Source organism: Ochotona princeps, chromosome 17 (genome assembly GCF_030435755.1).
Source record: "Ochotona princeps isolate mOchPri1 chromosome 17, mOchPri1.hap1, whole genome shotgun sequence".
Taxonomy (NCBI): Eukaryota; Metazoa; Chordata; class Mammalia; order Lagomorpha; family Ochotonidae; genus Ochotona; species Ochotona princeps.
This window is the reverse complement of record NC_080848.1, coordinates 11,027,655-11,043,937: the sequence shown is the minus strand read 5'-3', so window position 1 is coordinate 11,043,937 and position 16,283 is coordinate 11,027,655. Positions and strand designations below refer to the sequence as shown.

The 16,283-nt window shown below is 45.8% G+C and overlaps 1 protein-coding gene across 2 annotated transcripts; it reads right to left on the bottom strand.

Moving 5' to 3' along the window:
- Nucleotides 1-1,301: 1,301 nt before the first annotated feature.
- POLG2 (DNA polymerase gamma 2, accessory subunit) lies at nt 1,302-14,776 on the bottom strand. 2 transcript variants are annotated; one of them, XM_004592979.3, is made up of 8 exons: nt 14,213-14,776; nt 11,932-12,058; nt 11,364-11,469; nt 10,480-10,653; nt 7,219-7,359; nt 5,607-5,687; nt 4,132-4,232; nt 1,306-1,513 (listed from the first exon to the last, which is right to left on the bottom strand). In XM_004592979.3, exons 1-8 carry the CDS (start codon nt 14,751-14,753, stop codon nt 1,348-1,350), a joined length of 1,437 nt encoding a protein of 478 aa, XP_004593036.2. In that variant the 5' UTR covers nt 14,754-14,776; the 3' UTR covers nt 1,306-1,347. The 2 variants fall into 2 exon arrangements, with proteins under 2 accessions (XP_058532153.1, XP_004593036.2); XM_058676170.1 differs by lacking the exon at nt 10,480-10,653 and having other exon boundaries at nt 1,302-1,513.
- Nucleotides 14,777-16,283: the final 1,507 nt, after the last annotated feature.

The following is a 16,283-nucleotide window of genomic DNA, read 5'->3' as shown; positions in this document are numbered from 1 at the left end:
GAGAAAAAAAATGCACAATAGTATGTCTAAATGAATATCAGAAAGCTACAACTGGGAGCTCTCTCCAGTGATCCACCTCCTTTTATAAACAAGAGGGTGGTGTCTCAATTGGACATACAAACCAGATGGGAGCCTGAGCATGCACCCTGGTCCAGGATGGACAGGTGTATCCCAGGAAGGTGGGCCTATTAAATAGATAGATTGTGCCGGTCCTCATCCTTGCAACCCCACTTCCCATCCAGCTCCCTGCCTGTGGCCTGGGAGAACAGAAGAGCACAGCCCAAGCCTTGGGACCCTGTACCCACATGGGACACCTGGAGAAGGCTCCTGGTTCCTGGCTTCGGATCGGCATAGCTCTGGCTGTTGCAGCCACTTGGGGAGTGAATCAGTGGGTGAAAGATTTTCCTTTCTGTTTCTCCTTCTCTCTGTATATCTGACTTTCCAACAAAGATAAATAAATAAATAAATAAATAAATAAATAAATAAATAAATAAATAAACTAACATAAATTTTAAAAAAATGGGGTATCCCAGGCAGTGGTGGGTAGACTGTTGCCAGAAATTCTCCACCAGTCTTTCCCCAACCTCGCAGCCCTAATTCCTCAGCCTCACTCCACTTGCATGGGGTTTACTTTTGGGTTTCTTTGAAAATTTGCCACCTAAACATGCAATCCTAAACACCATCTTCAGTTCTGCCTGCTTTTGAATTGAATATTAAGTAGAGCCAGTTGCATTTATTCCTGGACCTGGCTGTTTTTGCTCAAGAGCAGGTCTGGAGATGTGTTCTTGTGGCTGTCGGTGGTGGTGGATTACTTAGTTTCATAACTGAACAGTATTCCCTTGTGTGACTTTGCAGTATATCTATGTAATAGCAGACAGACAGGAGCCAGGAGCTCCATCCAGGTCCCCCACAAGAGAGGCAGGGACTCGAGTATTTGGGTCACACCTGCTCTCCCAGGAACATTAGCAGGGCGCTGAATCACAAATAGAGTAGCCATGCTTCAAGTGGTGCTCTAATAAGGAATGTCAAGTAGTCTCCCAAGGCCAGTGGCAAGGGTTTAAAATAAGAAGTCATTGGGAAGTTGTGTTCAAATAATCCAGTAAGGGAATGCAGCTCTTGGGTAAATGCAGCCTTGGTTACCACTGAGGCAGCTCTAAAGGTGCACGAGGCGATACGGAAGTGATGGCAGCTTTCTAATCGTCATTGTATCAAACAAAGGCATAAAAACTGAAATCAAAGGCAGTACCAAAAATGTCCACTTCATATGTGCTGGGGGGGGGGGGCTAAGGAAAAAAAGTAGACATAAAACAACCAATCAGCAGAGAAAAATATTTATTGTATAAATATCTACACATTCTGAGCTGATGCTATATACTTGATCAGAAAGTCCTTTAATTTGGAAATATGCATCATTTCCTTCATTGTGGTGTCTCTGCTCCTCAGGTGGACTAAGCCGTTCTCCAAAGTTCCTTCGGTAACCAGAACAGTGAAAAGGATGCTCATTTCATCATACCTAGGAGAAGAGTTGTTCAACGTCAGCAGACTTCAGATACTTTGTAGTCCATGCCACTCTCAAGAGCCACAAGCTCCAAGACAGGACTTGGACTGGACCAAACAACAGCTTTCAGGTTTCTAGGTCACAGTCAAATTAAATTTTTCAGAGTTGCTAACTTACTGGTTTAGCTGATAAGTCATAAAGTAAAAACAAACACTGTACCCTTAACACATCATTTGGGTCAGTTATGTATAGATGAACTGCATAATTATCTCAGTTTTTTGTTATTCGATGCCATATAGGAAGAGTTATTTTAGACTGAATTCTCCTAAAATAAACAATATTACAATACAGAGATGATATATAATAACTTATACCTAAATCACGCTTCACTTATTTTATGAGGATGATTGATTGAATATCATTTGTATGCAAACAACTGATTGGATATACAAAACAGAGACACTTTCAGACAAGGGTGTGGAAACAATTCATGGGTTCCGTAGACAGACTTATGGGAACTATGTAAGCTCCTCAATACCTCATCCCTTATCCTCTGTGATCCCCAGTCTATAAAAGCCTGATGCCACTAACAAACTTCGGCTATTGATACTATCGGCTCTGTGCACCCAGTCCATCGCTGCCGGACAGCAAATAATTTATAACCTGGCGTGCTGATTTATACTTTCTAGTTCAGCAGTGACTGCACACCCGTGGTGGCCTTCATTCTGCTCTCCAAGCCACATCCTCACTCTATTTTTTGGGTAGATCTCTATCACAAGCTATTTATCCATTCACTATGTTGTTCCGCTAGAATATTAAGCTTCTAGAACCAGGAAATTTTTCTGTCCTGTTCACTACTGCAGCATAACAGGTGATCCATAAATATGCAAATAACATTCTGGCACACCAAAGTATTCAGCATGTGGAGAACATCTGTAACCTGAAAATATCCACAAGTTCCCTTCCTCTTCGTAGAAAACTATTTTTCTGTGATATCTACTAGAAGACCATTTTAACAAGTTATCAGAGAACGAATCAATAAAATAAACACAAAGTGTAACAACTTCTCACAAGATACATTAAACAAACAAACAAACAAACAGAAAACCAAAGACCAAAAAGCTGGGCCCAGCGTGATGGCTCAATGGCTAAATATCGTCTTCCAAGCTCCAGGATCCCATATGGGTGCTGTAATGTGCCCAGGTGCTCTGCTTCCCGTCCAGTTTCCTGCCTGTGGCCTGGGAAAGCAGTCAAGGATGACTCAAAGCCTTAGGACCCTGCACCTGAATGGGAGGCCCGGAGGAGGCTCCTGGCTCCTGGCTTCAGATCGGTTCAGCTACAGCCATTGTGGCCACTTGGGGAGTGAACTAGTGGATAGAAGATCTTTCTCTGTTTCTCCTCTCTGGAAATCTGCCTTTCCAATAAAAATAAGTACATCTTTTAAAAAGCGAAAGGCTAATATTTAAAAAAGGGAGCTCAACAAAAAATTTTTTTCAATAACCTGGGCAAGAGATATGTGTGACCTTAACTTGGGTAAGGACAGCAAAGAGACCTGAGGTGTAACTGAAGAGTCTGCTGGCAACATTGGTACAGAATGGACATGGAAAGTCAGCACGAGGAACAAGCGCAGCATGACGCAGGACGCCATTCCTATCCGGGATGTTCTGGGTTGGTAGTATTTGCACATGAAACATCCTGAGGATGGGACACACGTCTAAACTTAAAATTATTATCCCTAGGTACCTTATACCCCAAAGTAGTTCTATGTCATACTTTACTGCTCTTGTGTTTTAACTATAACCCAATTGCAAAAGGCAGGTGTGAGGCCAGCGTGGTGGCCTAGTGGCTAAAGTCCTCGCCTTGTACGCACCAGGATACCATATGGGCACTGGTTCTAATCCAGGTGGCCCTGCCTCCCATCCAGCTTGCTGCTTGTAGCCTGAGAAGACAGTCGAGGACAGCCCAAAGTCTTGGGACCCTGCACCTGCATGGGACACCTGGAAGAGGCTCTAGGCTTCTGGCTTCGGATTGGCTCAGCTCCAGCCACTGTGGCCACTGGGGGAGTGAATCATTGGACACAAGATCTTCCTCTCTGTCTCTCCTCTTCTCTGTATATCTGACTTAGCGATAAAAAAAAAAAAAATCTTAAAAAAAAAAAAAGGCAGGTGTGGAACTTTTCACTTGTAGGGCCTGTTGGTGGCTCAAAAAGTTTCTCAATTTTCAGATTAGGGATGTGCAACCTGTAGCCAGCTTCAGTCTTGAGCAAAGGGAGCAGGAGGGGGGAGCAGAAGTGCCAGTTACTGAGAACTCCTTTGGTTCTGGGAGGAAGCCCTGGCAGCCAGGAGTGTGTCCCGCACACGCTCCTTCAGTCCCGAGCCAACCCTGCTGTTTTCCACACAACACTGGTAACATGAGGAAGGCACTTCATGATTCTTGGAATTGTGCAAACACACACCCATTTGGATGCTAAGTTCTGCGCCCGTTGATGCAATTACCTAGGAGCACGTGGGTGAAAGAAAAGTGAGGAATCATTTTAAATGGTACTTTTTTTGTATCTTCATATCTGTTATCATAAAGGAACATATAATCAAAAACTCTGATAAACATTCTTTAACAAGGGAGACAGTCCTTACTTTGAATAGAGCTGTTCCAGTGAAGATGGCACAGTTTCCAAATAACCAGGCCATACAGAAATGCCACTTTCTAGTAACTCCTTAAATAGTCCTTGACAGACCTAGAGAAAAAGGCAAAACTTCAAATGTGAAATAAGCCACAATTATCAAACTGTCGAGAAACCATTAATAGCCCTCCTTAGTCTCTAAAACACACAGCCCTTCAATGTTACAAAATTAATGTTGATATGAGGGACTTTGTATTTTGAGTTTTGACCACATACTTCCCCTGAAAATGAGTAAATTGAGTCCTTGTAAAGCTGAGTACTAAGGACAGTGGTGGTGTATCAGGCTAATCTTCTGTCTTAGGTGCTGACATCCCATTTGGGTACTGGTTCTAGACCCTGCTGTTCCACTTCTGATCCAGCTTCCTGCTAATGGCCTGGAAAAGCAGAAGAAGCAGGCCCAAAGCATTGGGATCCTATACTCATGTGGGAAAACCCACAAGAAACTCCTGGTGCCTGACTTTCGGACTGACCCACACTTTCAGCTGTTGTGACCATTTGGGGAGTGCATTAGCAGATGGAAGATGAAGATCTCTCTCTTTTTCTCACTCTGTAAACTCTTTCAATTAAAATAAATGTCTCTTTTAAAAAATATTTATTTATTTTTACTTGAAAAGCAGAGTGACAGAGAAAAGAGACAGAGAGAGAGAGAGAGATCTTCCATCTGCTGGTTCACTCCGCAAATGGTCCCAGCCATCTGGCTTCCCATTTGGCCTAGACCTGATGTTTGCAGCCAACTGAGGGGTGAACTAGCGGGTGGAAAATCTCAGGCTGTCTCTCCCTCTCTGTCACTCTGCCCTTCAAATAACCTAACAGTGGGCTGTATCAATGCTAGAATCTTTGTTTATACTGATAAGCAAAATTCACTGGACACCTGTACAAATATTTTAATTACTAAAACTGGGTACACATTAAAAAGCTGAACTACTGAGGTAGGCATTGAACTGAGCAGTGAGGACGCCTGCCTTCCACCCCAGGCTGCCTGACTTCAATTCCCAGCTCTGGCTGTAGCATCTAGCTCTCCAGCTTTCCGCTAATGGCAGGGCCTGGCGATGTCTGAAGTGACTGGCTTCCTGCCACCCGTTAAAGAGACAAGCAATGAGCTCACAGCTTTGTCCTGCCCAGCCCCAGGGGTGGCAAGCACTGGAGGAGCAAACCAGTAGCAGGAGCTCTCTTCTGTCTTGTTAGTAAACAAATGAAAACCACAGCCATGACCTTACATGGCAATACTCACTGCCATACAGTCAGCTTCCTTCATATTCTATACTTCAAATTATCTATAACTATCCTCAGTTTTACACACAGTTTATTATTTACAACTTTTTTTTTAAAAGCAAATGAACCAAAATAAGGGATTTAAATGGTAAACTACCAAGTTTACCTGGGATGATGGTAACTGTTTAACCTTGCATTTAAAATCATTTCACCCACCTGCCTGAGTTCCACTGTTGGGCCTCTTCCTACATCCAGAGCAACCTTGATAGGGGCCAAACAAGGGTGGAGCTTAAGTACCTAAGGCAATTCAAGAGGGAGGAAAAAGCAGTCTTGTTTAAATATAATGCAAATGCTAACAAACACAGGGTTTCTTAAGTTGTTAAACTTTTCTGCCTGAAAATCGAAGTTACCTGAGGCCCTAAGAATCCACCACATAAGTGTGTATTTGGCTGCTTAGAGCCAGTTGCCCACTAATTTCTCTACTTAGAGATAACAGCACTTGGGCCTGGTGCAGCAGCCTAGCAAATCCTCTTCTTGCATGCACCAGGATCCTGTATGGGCACTGGTTCATGTCCTGGCTGCTCCACTTCTCTTCCAGCTCCCTGCTTGTGGCCCAAAGCCTTGGGACCCTGCACCAGCATGGGAGACCCAGAAGAGGCTCCTGGCTTGATCAGCTCGGCTCTAACCATTGTGGAGCCCAGCTCCAACCACCCTGCTCTTGCTGGAACCTACTGCTCTTCCCATTTGTTCATCCAACAGACACACTGATGGCCTAGCACGCGATACCAGCATCAGATCTGGGTGTGGAGAACAAAAATCTGTCCCTCCCGGGGTCGAGAAACAGATAAGCCATGAGTTAGTAGCATGTGAAAAGGACAGCGCTAAAAATAAAGGAGAAATGATAGCAAGAGCTGTCCAGGGGCAGGCTGGTGGAGAAGCCGTGACTGCAAAGGTCTTCTCCGGAATGTCATTGGACAACAATTTGAAAGGGCCTGGGGAGCGAGACATGTGGAGGTGGGAGGGAGAGCACTCCCACTGGAGGGGAGAACTAGGACAAGGCTCTGAGCTGGCACACACCCGGAATATTCTAGAAACAGGACTCCTGGAGTACTGCTGGAGTAGACGGAGTCATGTGGAGAGCAGCAGTGGGCCAAAAAGGGAAGGGTGAGACGGGAGCTTCCTGGAGTGTTTAGAGCAGAGGAACAGCTTGGCACTTTCCTTCAACATGGCTGCTTTCCGGGGCAGCGGGGACCTCCATCAGGGTGAAACAGTAGAGGGGCCAGAAGTGGTCCCATTAAGGACTCATTCTCTTGACTCTTCCCACAACTGCTGTTCCAGCCACTTCCTTTTCAAGGTGCCTCCCACGGCATTGTTCCTGTCCCCACCTTAATCCTTTCCAGTGGTCACTTCTCTTTTGCAACTTCATCATGAAGGGGGGAGGCTAGCCACACCCCTTGACCTGCACAAGTGTATGTCTTCAGCCTTTTCTCTGGACTGGGGCCCCTACTGAGCTCCTCCAGCTAGTGACGACACACCTGGGGCCAGACCAGACCCGAGACCCCGGAACAGGGAAGTTGGCTCCGCAGGTCTCCCCGTCCTGTCTTACAGTTGCTTACCGTGAGGCGCAGCCAACTGCATCTCAGCAATTACCTAACAGGGACAGGCGATGCTTTGTTCCACTGGGTGAGGCCCTGAGTGTTATTCCTGTTGAACCCAGTGCCCCAAACAGAATGTATGATTCAGTGTATGTGAGAAATCAAGCACAGGAACAAAAGGGGAGGGGCACTGTTTTTGCTTCCCAAGTCTGCTTCTGAAACATCACAGGCACCTTTCTGTGCAGGTGTTTCTTTCTGGCGAAGGAGTTCTCTGTCAGCTGGAAAGAATCGTGGAGGTAGGCCAGCACGCCGCGGTCCAGGTCCCCGCTCACAGACACGACACAAGGAACCACATTCTTGCGTCCATCTCGGCCCTTCATAGAAAATGACAACACAAATAAATTTAGCACAACTCTCTTTCTTAAAACTATGCAGTTTAGACTTACACAACCAGAATTCACAATGTATTTATTTATCTCATGCTTTATTTTATAAAGCATCCACTTTCTGCCAGTCCTAGAGGCTTACACACATATGGGATAGGGAAAGGGGTCACACAGAAGGGCAATTTTGTGAAATACAAAATTATCTTCATAGTAAATGAAACCTTTTCAAAAGTTTGCTTTTGGGGTTACTTATAGCCACAATTACGAAGACACTATAAAACATGACATAAATCAAGTATTGTTAAACAGACTTAATTCTCTCTCTCTTTTTTTTAAAGATTTATTTTATTTTTATTACGAAGTCAGATATACTGAGAGGAGGAGAGATAGAGAGGAAGTGGAGCTGCCGGGATTAGAACCAGCGGCCATATGGGATCAAGGCGAGGACCTTAGCCACTAGGGCACGTTGCTGAGCCCGACTTAATTCTCTTTTCAACCAATGAGGAAAGAATTTTTTCAATGCTTAAAAATTTTCAAGTATAAAAACGCTTAACATTTTAGAATTCTAAACATTCCACATTTATCCTCATTTTGCATATAATCAGTGTTCACCTGGACATTGATGTAATTTTAAAAAGAACTTCGAATTAGTTGATGTAATATTTTAATATCTTAAAAAACTTCAACCCTCCACTTCTGTAAGTTGTCCACAATCAAGCCGTCTTCCCTCACCCATGTAAGGACAAACATTTAGCCTATCTGAATTGCACAGGGCGCCTGAGGGGTTAGTGAGGTTTGCTCTCAAAAGGCAGTTAATTCTGATATCTAGGATTCTATCCTAACTCTGCTGAAGTTTTCTGCACACTTACGGAATTGCCACATGACTCAAAGGATTATTGTATGTAAACATTAAGAAAGGTTCAGAGGCTGCTCCACTTCCCATCCAGCTCTCTGCTTAAGGCTGGGAAAGCCACAGAGGATGGCCCCAAGTCTCTGGGAACCTGCACCCATGTGGCAAACTGAGAAAGCTCCTGGCTCCTTGCTCTAGACCAACCCAGATCCAGCCATTGTGACCATGTTGGGAGTGTAGTAGAGGAAGATTTCCCTGTCTCTTCTCTCTGTAAATTTGTCTTTTAAGTAAGAATAAATCTTTAAAACAAATAAATACAAAATGGCCTAGGGAACTTTTGAAAAAGAATAGCAAATGACCAATATTCTCGTTAGTATTTTATAACATGTTCAGCTAATGATGAGTAAATTCAGTGAACTACGGAAACAGAAAAGCAACACTTTCACAAAAGGAAAATTCTCAATCATGATGCAAAAATTGCATTTAAACTCCTAGTCCCAAGGTTGAGCAGGCTTCTAACTACAATCATTAACCAAGTAAGTTTAATTTTTCATTAGTTAACTTATTTACATTTAAGAATTAATCTGCTTTCCACTCATGATGTATGAGTTAAAGCTTGAACATCCCTAATTTGAAAAGCTGAAATGTTAAAAAATGTGAAACTTATTGATTGCACCACACGTGGAAAATTCCACACCTAACCTCATGTGATGGGATTGTGAATGCAGGGGTACTAAAAACATCCAAAAATTATTTTCAGGCTTTTTAAGACATGCATGAAACATAAACACATGTTTTTAAATTAGATTTTAGTCCCATTCCAGAATGCTTCACTAGGCACCATATAGAATATTTTAAATATTCTATTAAAAAAAATCTGAAAAACTTCTGATTCAAACATTTCATGTAAGAGATACTTAATCTGTATTCCATCTTCAAAGTCATAGTATTTTCAAGTTTCAGTTCCCTTTTCCCACTATTAAAATGTACTGGCTACCCAACAGACCTTCAGTGTTAGCCAGAAAACCTACGGCTACCAATCTGGAATCTCTCCAGAGTGGTGTAGCACCTTTTGCCCAGTCCCACGCCTGCAGGAAGCTTAAGGAGGCGGGCTTCTCTGAAGGGATTACAACATCTGCGAAGATTTTTGAAGAGCTCGTTCTACACTGTAAAGTTGATGCAGCAACCCTCCTTCCTGCAACCCCCTTTTTCTCTTTCTTGCTGGGGCTGAGTTTGGGTCAGTGGCTGGTTTATCCAACTAAGGGGGACACAGGGCCAAACTTGTGGCAAGCGTTACAGGTAGAAAAGGGGCCAAGCTTCCTAAAAGCCATTAAAGAGCAGCTTCAGGGAAGGAAGTGGAAGAAAGCCCACATACGTGGGCCCCTGCCACTCACATAGGAGACCCAGACAGTATTCTTGGCTGTTGTTCTGATCTGGGCCAACTCCTACTGCAACCATTGGGGGAGTGAACTAGCAAGTGAATGTATCTATCTCTCAAGCTCTCCCTCTATCTCAATCTTCATTCCTTTCAGATAAATACATAAGTACATTAAAAAAAAAACAAAAACAAACTCAGCATCCTAAAAGACAAGGAATACACATAATACATAATCCTGGCTGGCTCATGGACCTGTCAAGGGCAGATCTGGAATAATCACTTTAATTTGAAGGGGCCTTGACATGAATGGAAGTGGCAGATTACTCTTAATTTCCTGACTGTTCTGCACTGCACAGGCCATGTTATCTTTATTTCTGAAAAATACTCATTGAAAGATTACAGGATCGAAGAGTATGATGGCTGCAATTTACTGGCTCATAAATGCTCAGTGAGGCCAGGACTGGGCTGGGACAGAGTCAGGAATTCCATCTGGGTCTCCTATGTGGGTGCTTAGTTCATCCTCAGCTGCTTTCCTGGGAGCCTTGGCGGGCAGCCGGATTGGAAGTGGAACAGCTGGGACTTGAGCCAGTGCCCTTATGGGATGCCATGCTGGCAGCACAGGGGGTGGTTTAACCCACTGCTCCACAACACTGGCCCCTTTACCACAATGCCAACCCCAGCTTTGTTTGGTTGTTACAGATCACTGCCCTGGGATTCCAGCACAGATTTGCACTGCATTTATTTAAAATGCTTTTGAAGTGTTAATCACGGCATGTTAGTAAACAAAATTATCATTCTTGTAAAAACAAAACAACAAAAAAAAGACATGTTCACAGAGAATCAGCATAAAGGACACGAAGGAGCTCAAGACTCAACGCACATGTAATCTGGTGGCATCTCCAGGAAAGCTGTGTAGAAGTTCTTCCTCTCCCAGATTCCACAGGGTTTCTATGGGCTCCTTGCCCCAGGGAAAACTGTAGTACAGTTTGCTTCCTTTGCGACCCTCCTCATCCTCACAGTCACTACTACTGAAGTTCGATGGGCTCACGGCAAACTGGAAGACAAAGTCTGTCCTGTTAACTCGTTAAAAGAGACTGGCAATTTCCCTCGGGTCCCTCCACGTTAAAGTTCTTTAAGCCCCTTTCACATATCAAATAACTAGCATTGATCCAGTTGCTGGTAAAAATTATGACATTTAATTAAGTTTGAGGACGCTGCTGAAGAAGTCTCGGGAGACCCTGGAGACCTGTGGGATGCTGCCTGGCCTTTTGGTGGCCCTTGAAGAAAGGAAGCTCACTGTGAACTGAAAGGGATAAAGAAGACTGTCTCACCCAGTCACCATCCTCGCCTTTCTGGGAACTGTTCGGTTACTTGCAACCGTCCCACCTTCGGGGAGTTGAGTAAAAGCACAGGCTAACACCTGACTCTTCAGCTACACTTTCGATTCACAGGGAGTTCATGAAGGAGAGTAATACAAGTTGAAGCCAGAGAAGCTGCAAGATGGACTTGAAACCTACTTTGAACAAAAAGGCTCAACAAGAAATGTCTTCACCCAAGTTCAGCACTGTGTTCTGGAGTAATAAACATCACAATGTTTTTTTTTTTATTTTTAAAAATTTGGGTCTGTTGGTTTATGATAGCTGTCTTGTTACAAATGAAAGGGAACCACAGCAATCTGCATTTCATTCATGATACATGAGCACTACCCCCTGACCCGCAAGACAATGTGCCTATGAAACCACTCAAAGGTGATTATTGCAGTACCTTTCTCCACCACAGGAGTCGCTGGCGTAACCAGAAATCAAGCCACTGGCTTGAAGTTCTTGGAGAGGCAAACCAGACCAGGGAAGCTTCTGTCTTCTCACCAATTCTGTTGGAGAGCGTCAGGTTAGCTTATTTGAAAAGCAATCACAGGGCCTGGCGGCATGGCCTGGCAGCTAAAGTCCTCGCCTTGAACGCCCCGGGATCCCATATGGACGCCGGTTCTAATCCCGGCAGCTCCACTTCCCATCCAGATCCCTGCTTGTGGCCTGGGCCAGCAGTTGAGGACGGCCCAATGGGACACTGCACCCGCGTGGGAGACCCAGAAGAGGTTCCTGGTTCCCAGCTTCGGATCGGCGCGCATTGGCCCGTTGCGGCTCACTTGGGGAGTGAATCATCGGATGGAAGATCTTCCTCTCTGTCTCTCCTCCTCTCTGTATATCTGGCTGTAATAAAATGAATAAATCTTTAAAAAAAAAAAAAAGCAATCACAGAATCTACCCCAAAATAGAACCATAGCTGGTTGTTTTCTACTGAAACACAAGGCCAAGGTTTTGGCCATGCAGTGTACCTTTTCACGCCATCGGGTGTCTGCTGAGTGTCAGAAACGGGAAGAAAGCACGCTCCGATCTGAGCAAGCCCGAAAGGCAGCCGCTTATTGACCAGATCCAGGTAATTAACATAATGTTCCAAAGCACCTGTCAGAAGATAAGTCCATCACTGCGTAAACCCATTCAGCAAATGCCAATCGCTTCTGCTGCCAATTCAGACAAACTTATAAGGAGGTTAACACAGCAGTACGACAAGCATGCAGCTATGACAGGCATTAATTACCACTTACTTGGGGGAGAGTTTCCGCCCCAACTTTTTGTTTGAATATTTCCAAATCTACAAAGGTTTAATGGACAGCATAGGGGCCAGCACAGTGGTTCAACATGTCTGATCCTCTGCCTGTGAACACAGGGTCCCATACAGGCACCGATTTGTGTCCTGGCTACTCCACTTCACTCAGCTCCCTGCTTGTGGCCTGGGAAGCAGTGGAGGATGGCCTGAGGCCTTGGGACCCTGAACTTGCATGGGAGACCTGGCTCCTGGCTTCCAATTGGCTCAGATCTGGCTGTTGCAGCCATGTGGGGAATGAACTAGTGGATGGAAGATCTTTCTCTCTGTCTCTCCTCCTCTCTGCAAATCTGCCTTTCCAATAAAAATCAATCTTGTAAAAAAAAAGTATAATAAACATGTCTACTTTTCATGTACTCATGAATTGCCACTATTCTGCCTCTGTCTTGTTTACTCTCACATATTTTGCATACATGTCTTCAGAATAAACGTTTTCTGTGTATCATAACTAGAACATAAAAATGTGAACATAATACCATGACATCATCTAACATGCAGTTGATTCTGTGTTCCGAGATCCAAAACTTCATGCACTGCATTTTCATGAGGTCTCTCTAGTCTCTCAATCTAGAACCTTTCCCCTGACTCCTCTCCCCTTAGCTTTGCTTTTAAGCCACCAGTTTGTGATCTGAGTCCCAGGCTGGTTAGCTGTAATCTCGCAGGTGCCATCTGTCAGAACTCAACATCCTCAAGCAATAAAGTGCGGAACCCCAAGCACTGGGTACAGCCTCTTGCTCTTCCGTCTCTTTATGACAGAAAGTATTACATTACAATTAAAATTGTTTCAGGGGCTGCATGGTGGCTCAACTAGCAAATCACTCAAGCACTGGCATATCATATGGGTGCCGGTTCATGTCCCAGCTGCTCCACTTCCCATCCAGCTCTCTGCTTGTGGCCTGGGAGAGCAGTCAAGGACGGCCCAAAGCTTTGGGACCCTGCAGTGTGTGTGTGCATAGTTTTTTTTTTTGGCCATTCTTCTTTTTAAAACTTAATTTATTTGAAAGCTGAAGTTAGTGAAGAAGAGATAAATATCCTTCAAGTTGCTGCTTCATTCTGCAGATGGCTGTGATGGCAGGGGGGGCAAGGTTGAAGCCAGGAGCTTCACGTGGGCCTCCCACGTGGGCGACAAGGGGCATCCTCTATTGCCTTTCCAAGTATGTTATCATATGAGCTAGCACTCACATGGGATACCAGTGTTGCCCTCAGCTTAACTTGCTGTGTCACAACACCAGCTTCTGGCTCTTTGCTTGTGCTTCCGTTTCTTGCTAATGCAAATCCTGGGAGGCAGCACATAGCTTGGGTGCCTGGCACCCACGTGGGTGAACCCCTACAAAGGCAGTCCCAGATGCCTGCATTGGTTGGCCCAGTCCTAACTGCTGTAATTATCAAGTGAACAGGGCATTCTGCTGCTCTTTCAAGTATATATGAATACATTAGTTTAGAAGAATATTTTCATTGGAAAGGCAGAGTCACAGAGAGGAAGCGACATCCATCATTGATAGGGTACGAGGCCAGGAACTTCTTCCAGGTCTCCCACGTGGGTGCAACGGCCCAACCAGGTTGTAAAGGAAAGGGCGTGTGTGTTGGGGGGAGGCACTTTTTCTTCTTGCTGTAGGAAACTGAGCTCTTGACTGTAATTACACTTAAAGAATAACTGTGGGAGTAAACATTTGTGGTTTAACAATTAGCCAATGATTCAGTTCAAACAGGTGACATGCAGGCTCAACGGAACTCTGATGCCCTGTGGCCCCGCCGTCGCCAGGTGCTGAACAGCAGGGATTCCGTGGATGGGGCAGTTTTCTCCCGGGTCAACGCCCCCGGCCGCTTCGGAACATGGAGGGCCAGACACCACCTCCCCTGCGTGGGAACGCAGAGCCGGCTGCACCCCCCGGACGGAGCGAGGCTGCCTTTCCACCCCAACCCTGCCGGGAAGTACCAAGTCGGAAGCGTACCGTGAAGGAGGCTCTCCCGCAGCTTCCCCGCAGTGTCTAGCAAGTTCTCAAGACATGCTACTAGCTCTTCCTTACTCAGCTCCTTGTCTTGCAAGATTTGGCGCAGGGTTTCAGTAGAGACTAACCTGAAGGCCCCGTCCCCACGAGGCGCCGACCCCGGCTCCCCATGGCGGCCGTCCACCGGGAACACCTGCTCCCGGAACACCACCACCGAGGACCACCATTCTGCCGCCAGATTCCTGCGCAGTTCCACGCCCCAGGGCCCCAAGCCCGGGTGGCGCCCGTTCAGGAGACAGTCTGGGCTGAGCTGCAGCCGGGTGCCGCTGAGGAAATGCCTTCTCCGACAGATGTCCACCAGCGCCTCGCTCCCCTCTTGGTGCTCGGGGGCTGCCGCCGGCCCGCCGGCCCCGGGGAGCTCCACGTGTGCGCTCGCCCTTCCCGTCACCCGCTCTGGCTGCGTCCCTTCCACACGACCCCCAAACCCAGACAGCAGGCACCTGCAGACTGTACTGCAGGTCCTGGCGGTCGCCCGAGAGCGCATCTCCCCCAGCCCAGCAGTGCCAGCCCCCTTTAGTCAGCGGAGGCCGATCGCGCCTGCGCGATGCGCCCTGCTCCCCTACCGGAAGCGCGTCACCGCCCGGGCCGGACCTTCCCCCTCCCCTTTCGTCCCCCAGCCGGCGGGTGTTCTTCCGCTAGTGAGTTCCGGTGAAGGTTGCTCCGTCCTCACTGATAACTTGAACCTTCGTTCGCCATGTTGTTGGTATCCCAGAAGAAACCATAAACACACTTGAGCTTTAGCCCCGGTCAGCACGTGGAAAACTCCGCCTACCCCGGAAGCACAACCTTGCCAGGAGCGAGGTGCCCTCCCACCTGCAGCGACACCCCATCACCGGAGCTCGGGGTGGCATGTCAGCCTGCGGGACATCTGGCCCAAGGTCCCTTCTGAACAGGAAGGCACCTTAAAAAGCCCATGTCTGGAATTTAGCCATTGATTCAACTGAACGATTATCAGCTAAAGTCTTGCATCACAGGTAAGGCACAGTGAAGCAGAAACGAACTAACTCCCACCTGGTGTGTGTAGAAAAATACACCAGGGAAGGACTATGAACAAATGAGAGAGAACGGGGAGAAAAAAAGTCACATTTATTAGTTAATCGACAACCACAGGCTGGGCACAACATACATGCTAAAAAAGTGGACTGTCCTTTAAAACTGCAAACATAAGCCAACTTTCCCGCCCCGAGTTGCACAATCATTTCCATAGGTGTTTACAAATGAAAAGGCCCACATGAAGACATTAAACAGTCAGATAATCAAATGCTTCAACCCATATGTAAAGTTTCTAAGGTGAAGAGCAGGAACTTGAAGGACCATGCCGTGGAAAACCACTCGGGATTTTCGAAGTGGCTGAATCACTTCTCCTTGAAATGACTCCCCATGTCGCAGCCCCACCCAGTCTCCTCTGCTGTACACTTAACGGAAAAACAAAATAAAAACCCCAAAAAACCAGCACAGCAGATCCTGGCCAGACAGCCCGACTGAGCCAAAGCTGTGGCTAGTGCGCCCCTAAGCTTCCAGGGGAGAAGACACGACTGTGCTTTTTGGTGATGTCATCTCCTGGCTAACCATTAGTTCTGAGGAGGTTTTTCTCAGTTTGAGTATGTAAAGAGCTTTAGAATTCCCTGAATTATTGGAAAGACATTCATGATTTCCAGTGTGACTTGAGTTAGGAGCTCCAGGAATCTGGAAGACTAGATTCTACAAAGCAACTTGCACCAAAAACTTGGCACAAATACTGTCAGGACTCAAATGGAGCTCCTGGCCTAGCTGAAGGGCTTTCTAGATTTGTTCAACATTTTAGTTTAGAATATATGGCCAAGAGAAATATCTTTAAAAATCAAGTTACTTCAAGTGTTTAAAATCTAAGGTTTTTAAAAGAACAGTCATACATGTTCTTAACTATATAACTGGCTACTCTAACTACTATTTCATTAACATTCTAACAAGGAAAATAGGCTGTTAAACGACACCCTTGATGTTGGGTGTCATAAAAGCACAAAAGCTTTTATTC

Bases quoted from the DNA above. Each gene is read 5' to 3' on its own strand.
- POLG2 (XM_004592979.3), bottom strand. From the start codon at position 14,753: ATGCGCTCTCGGGCGACCGCCAGGACCTGCAGTACAGTCTGCAGGTGC. The intron at 12,059-14,212 runs GTACGCTTCCGA...ATCTTCTGACAG, and splicing joins GCGGGAGAGCCTCCTTCACG to GTGCTTTGGAACATTATGTT. The intron at 7,360-10,479 runs GTGCGTTGAGTC...TTTTCTATGAAG, and splicing joins GAGATGCCACCAGATTACAT to GGCCGAGATGGACGCAAGAA.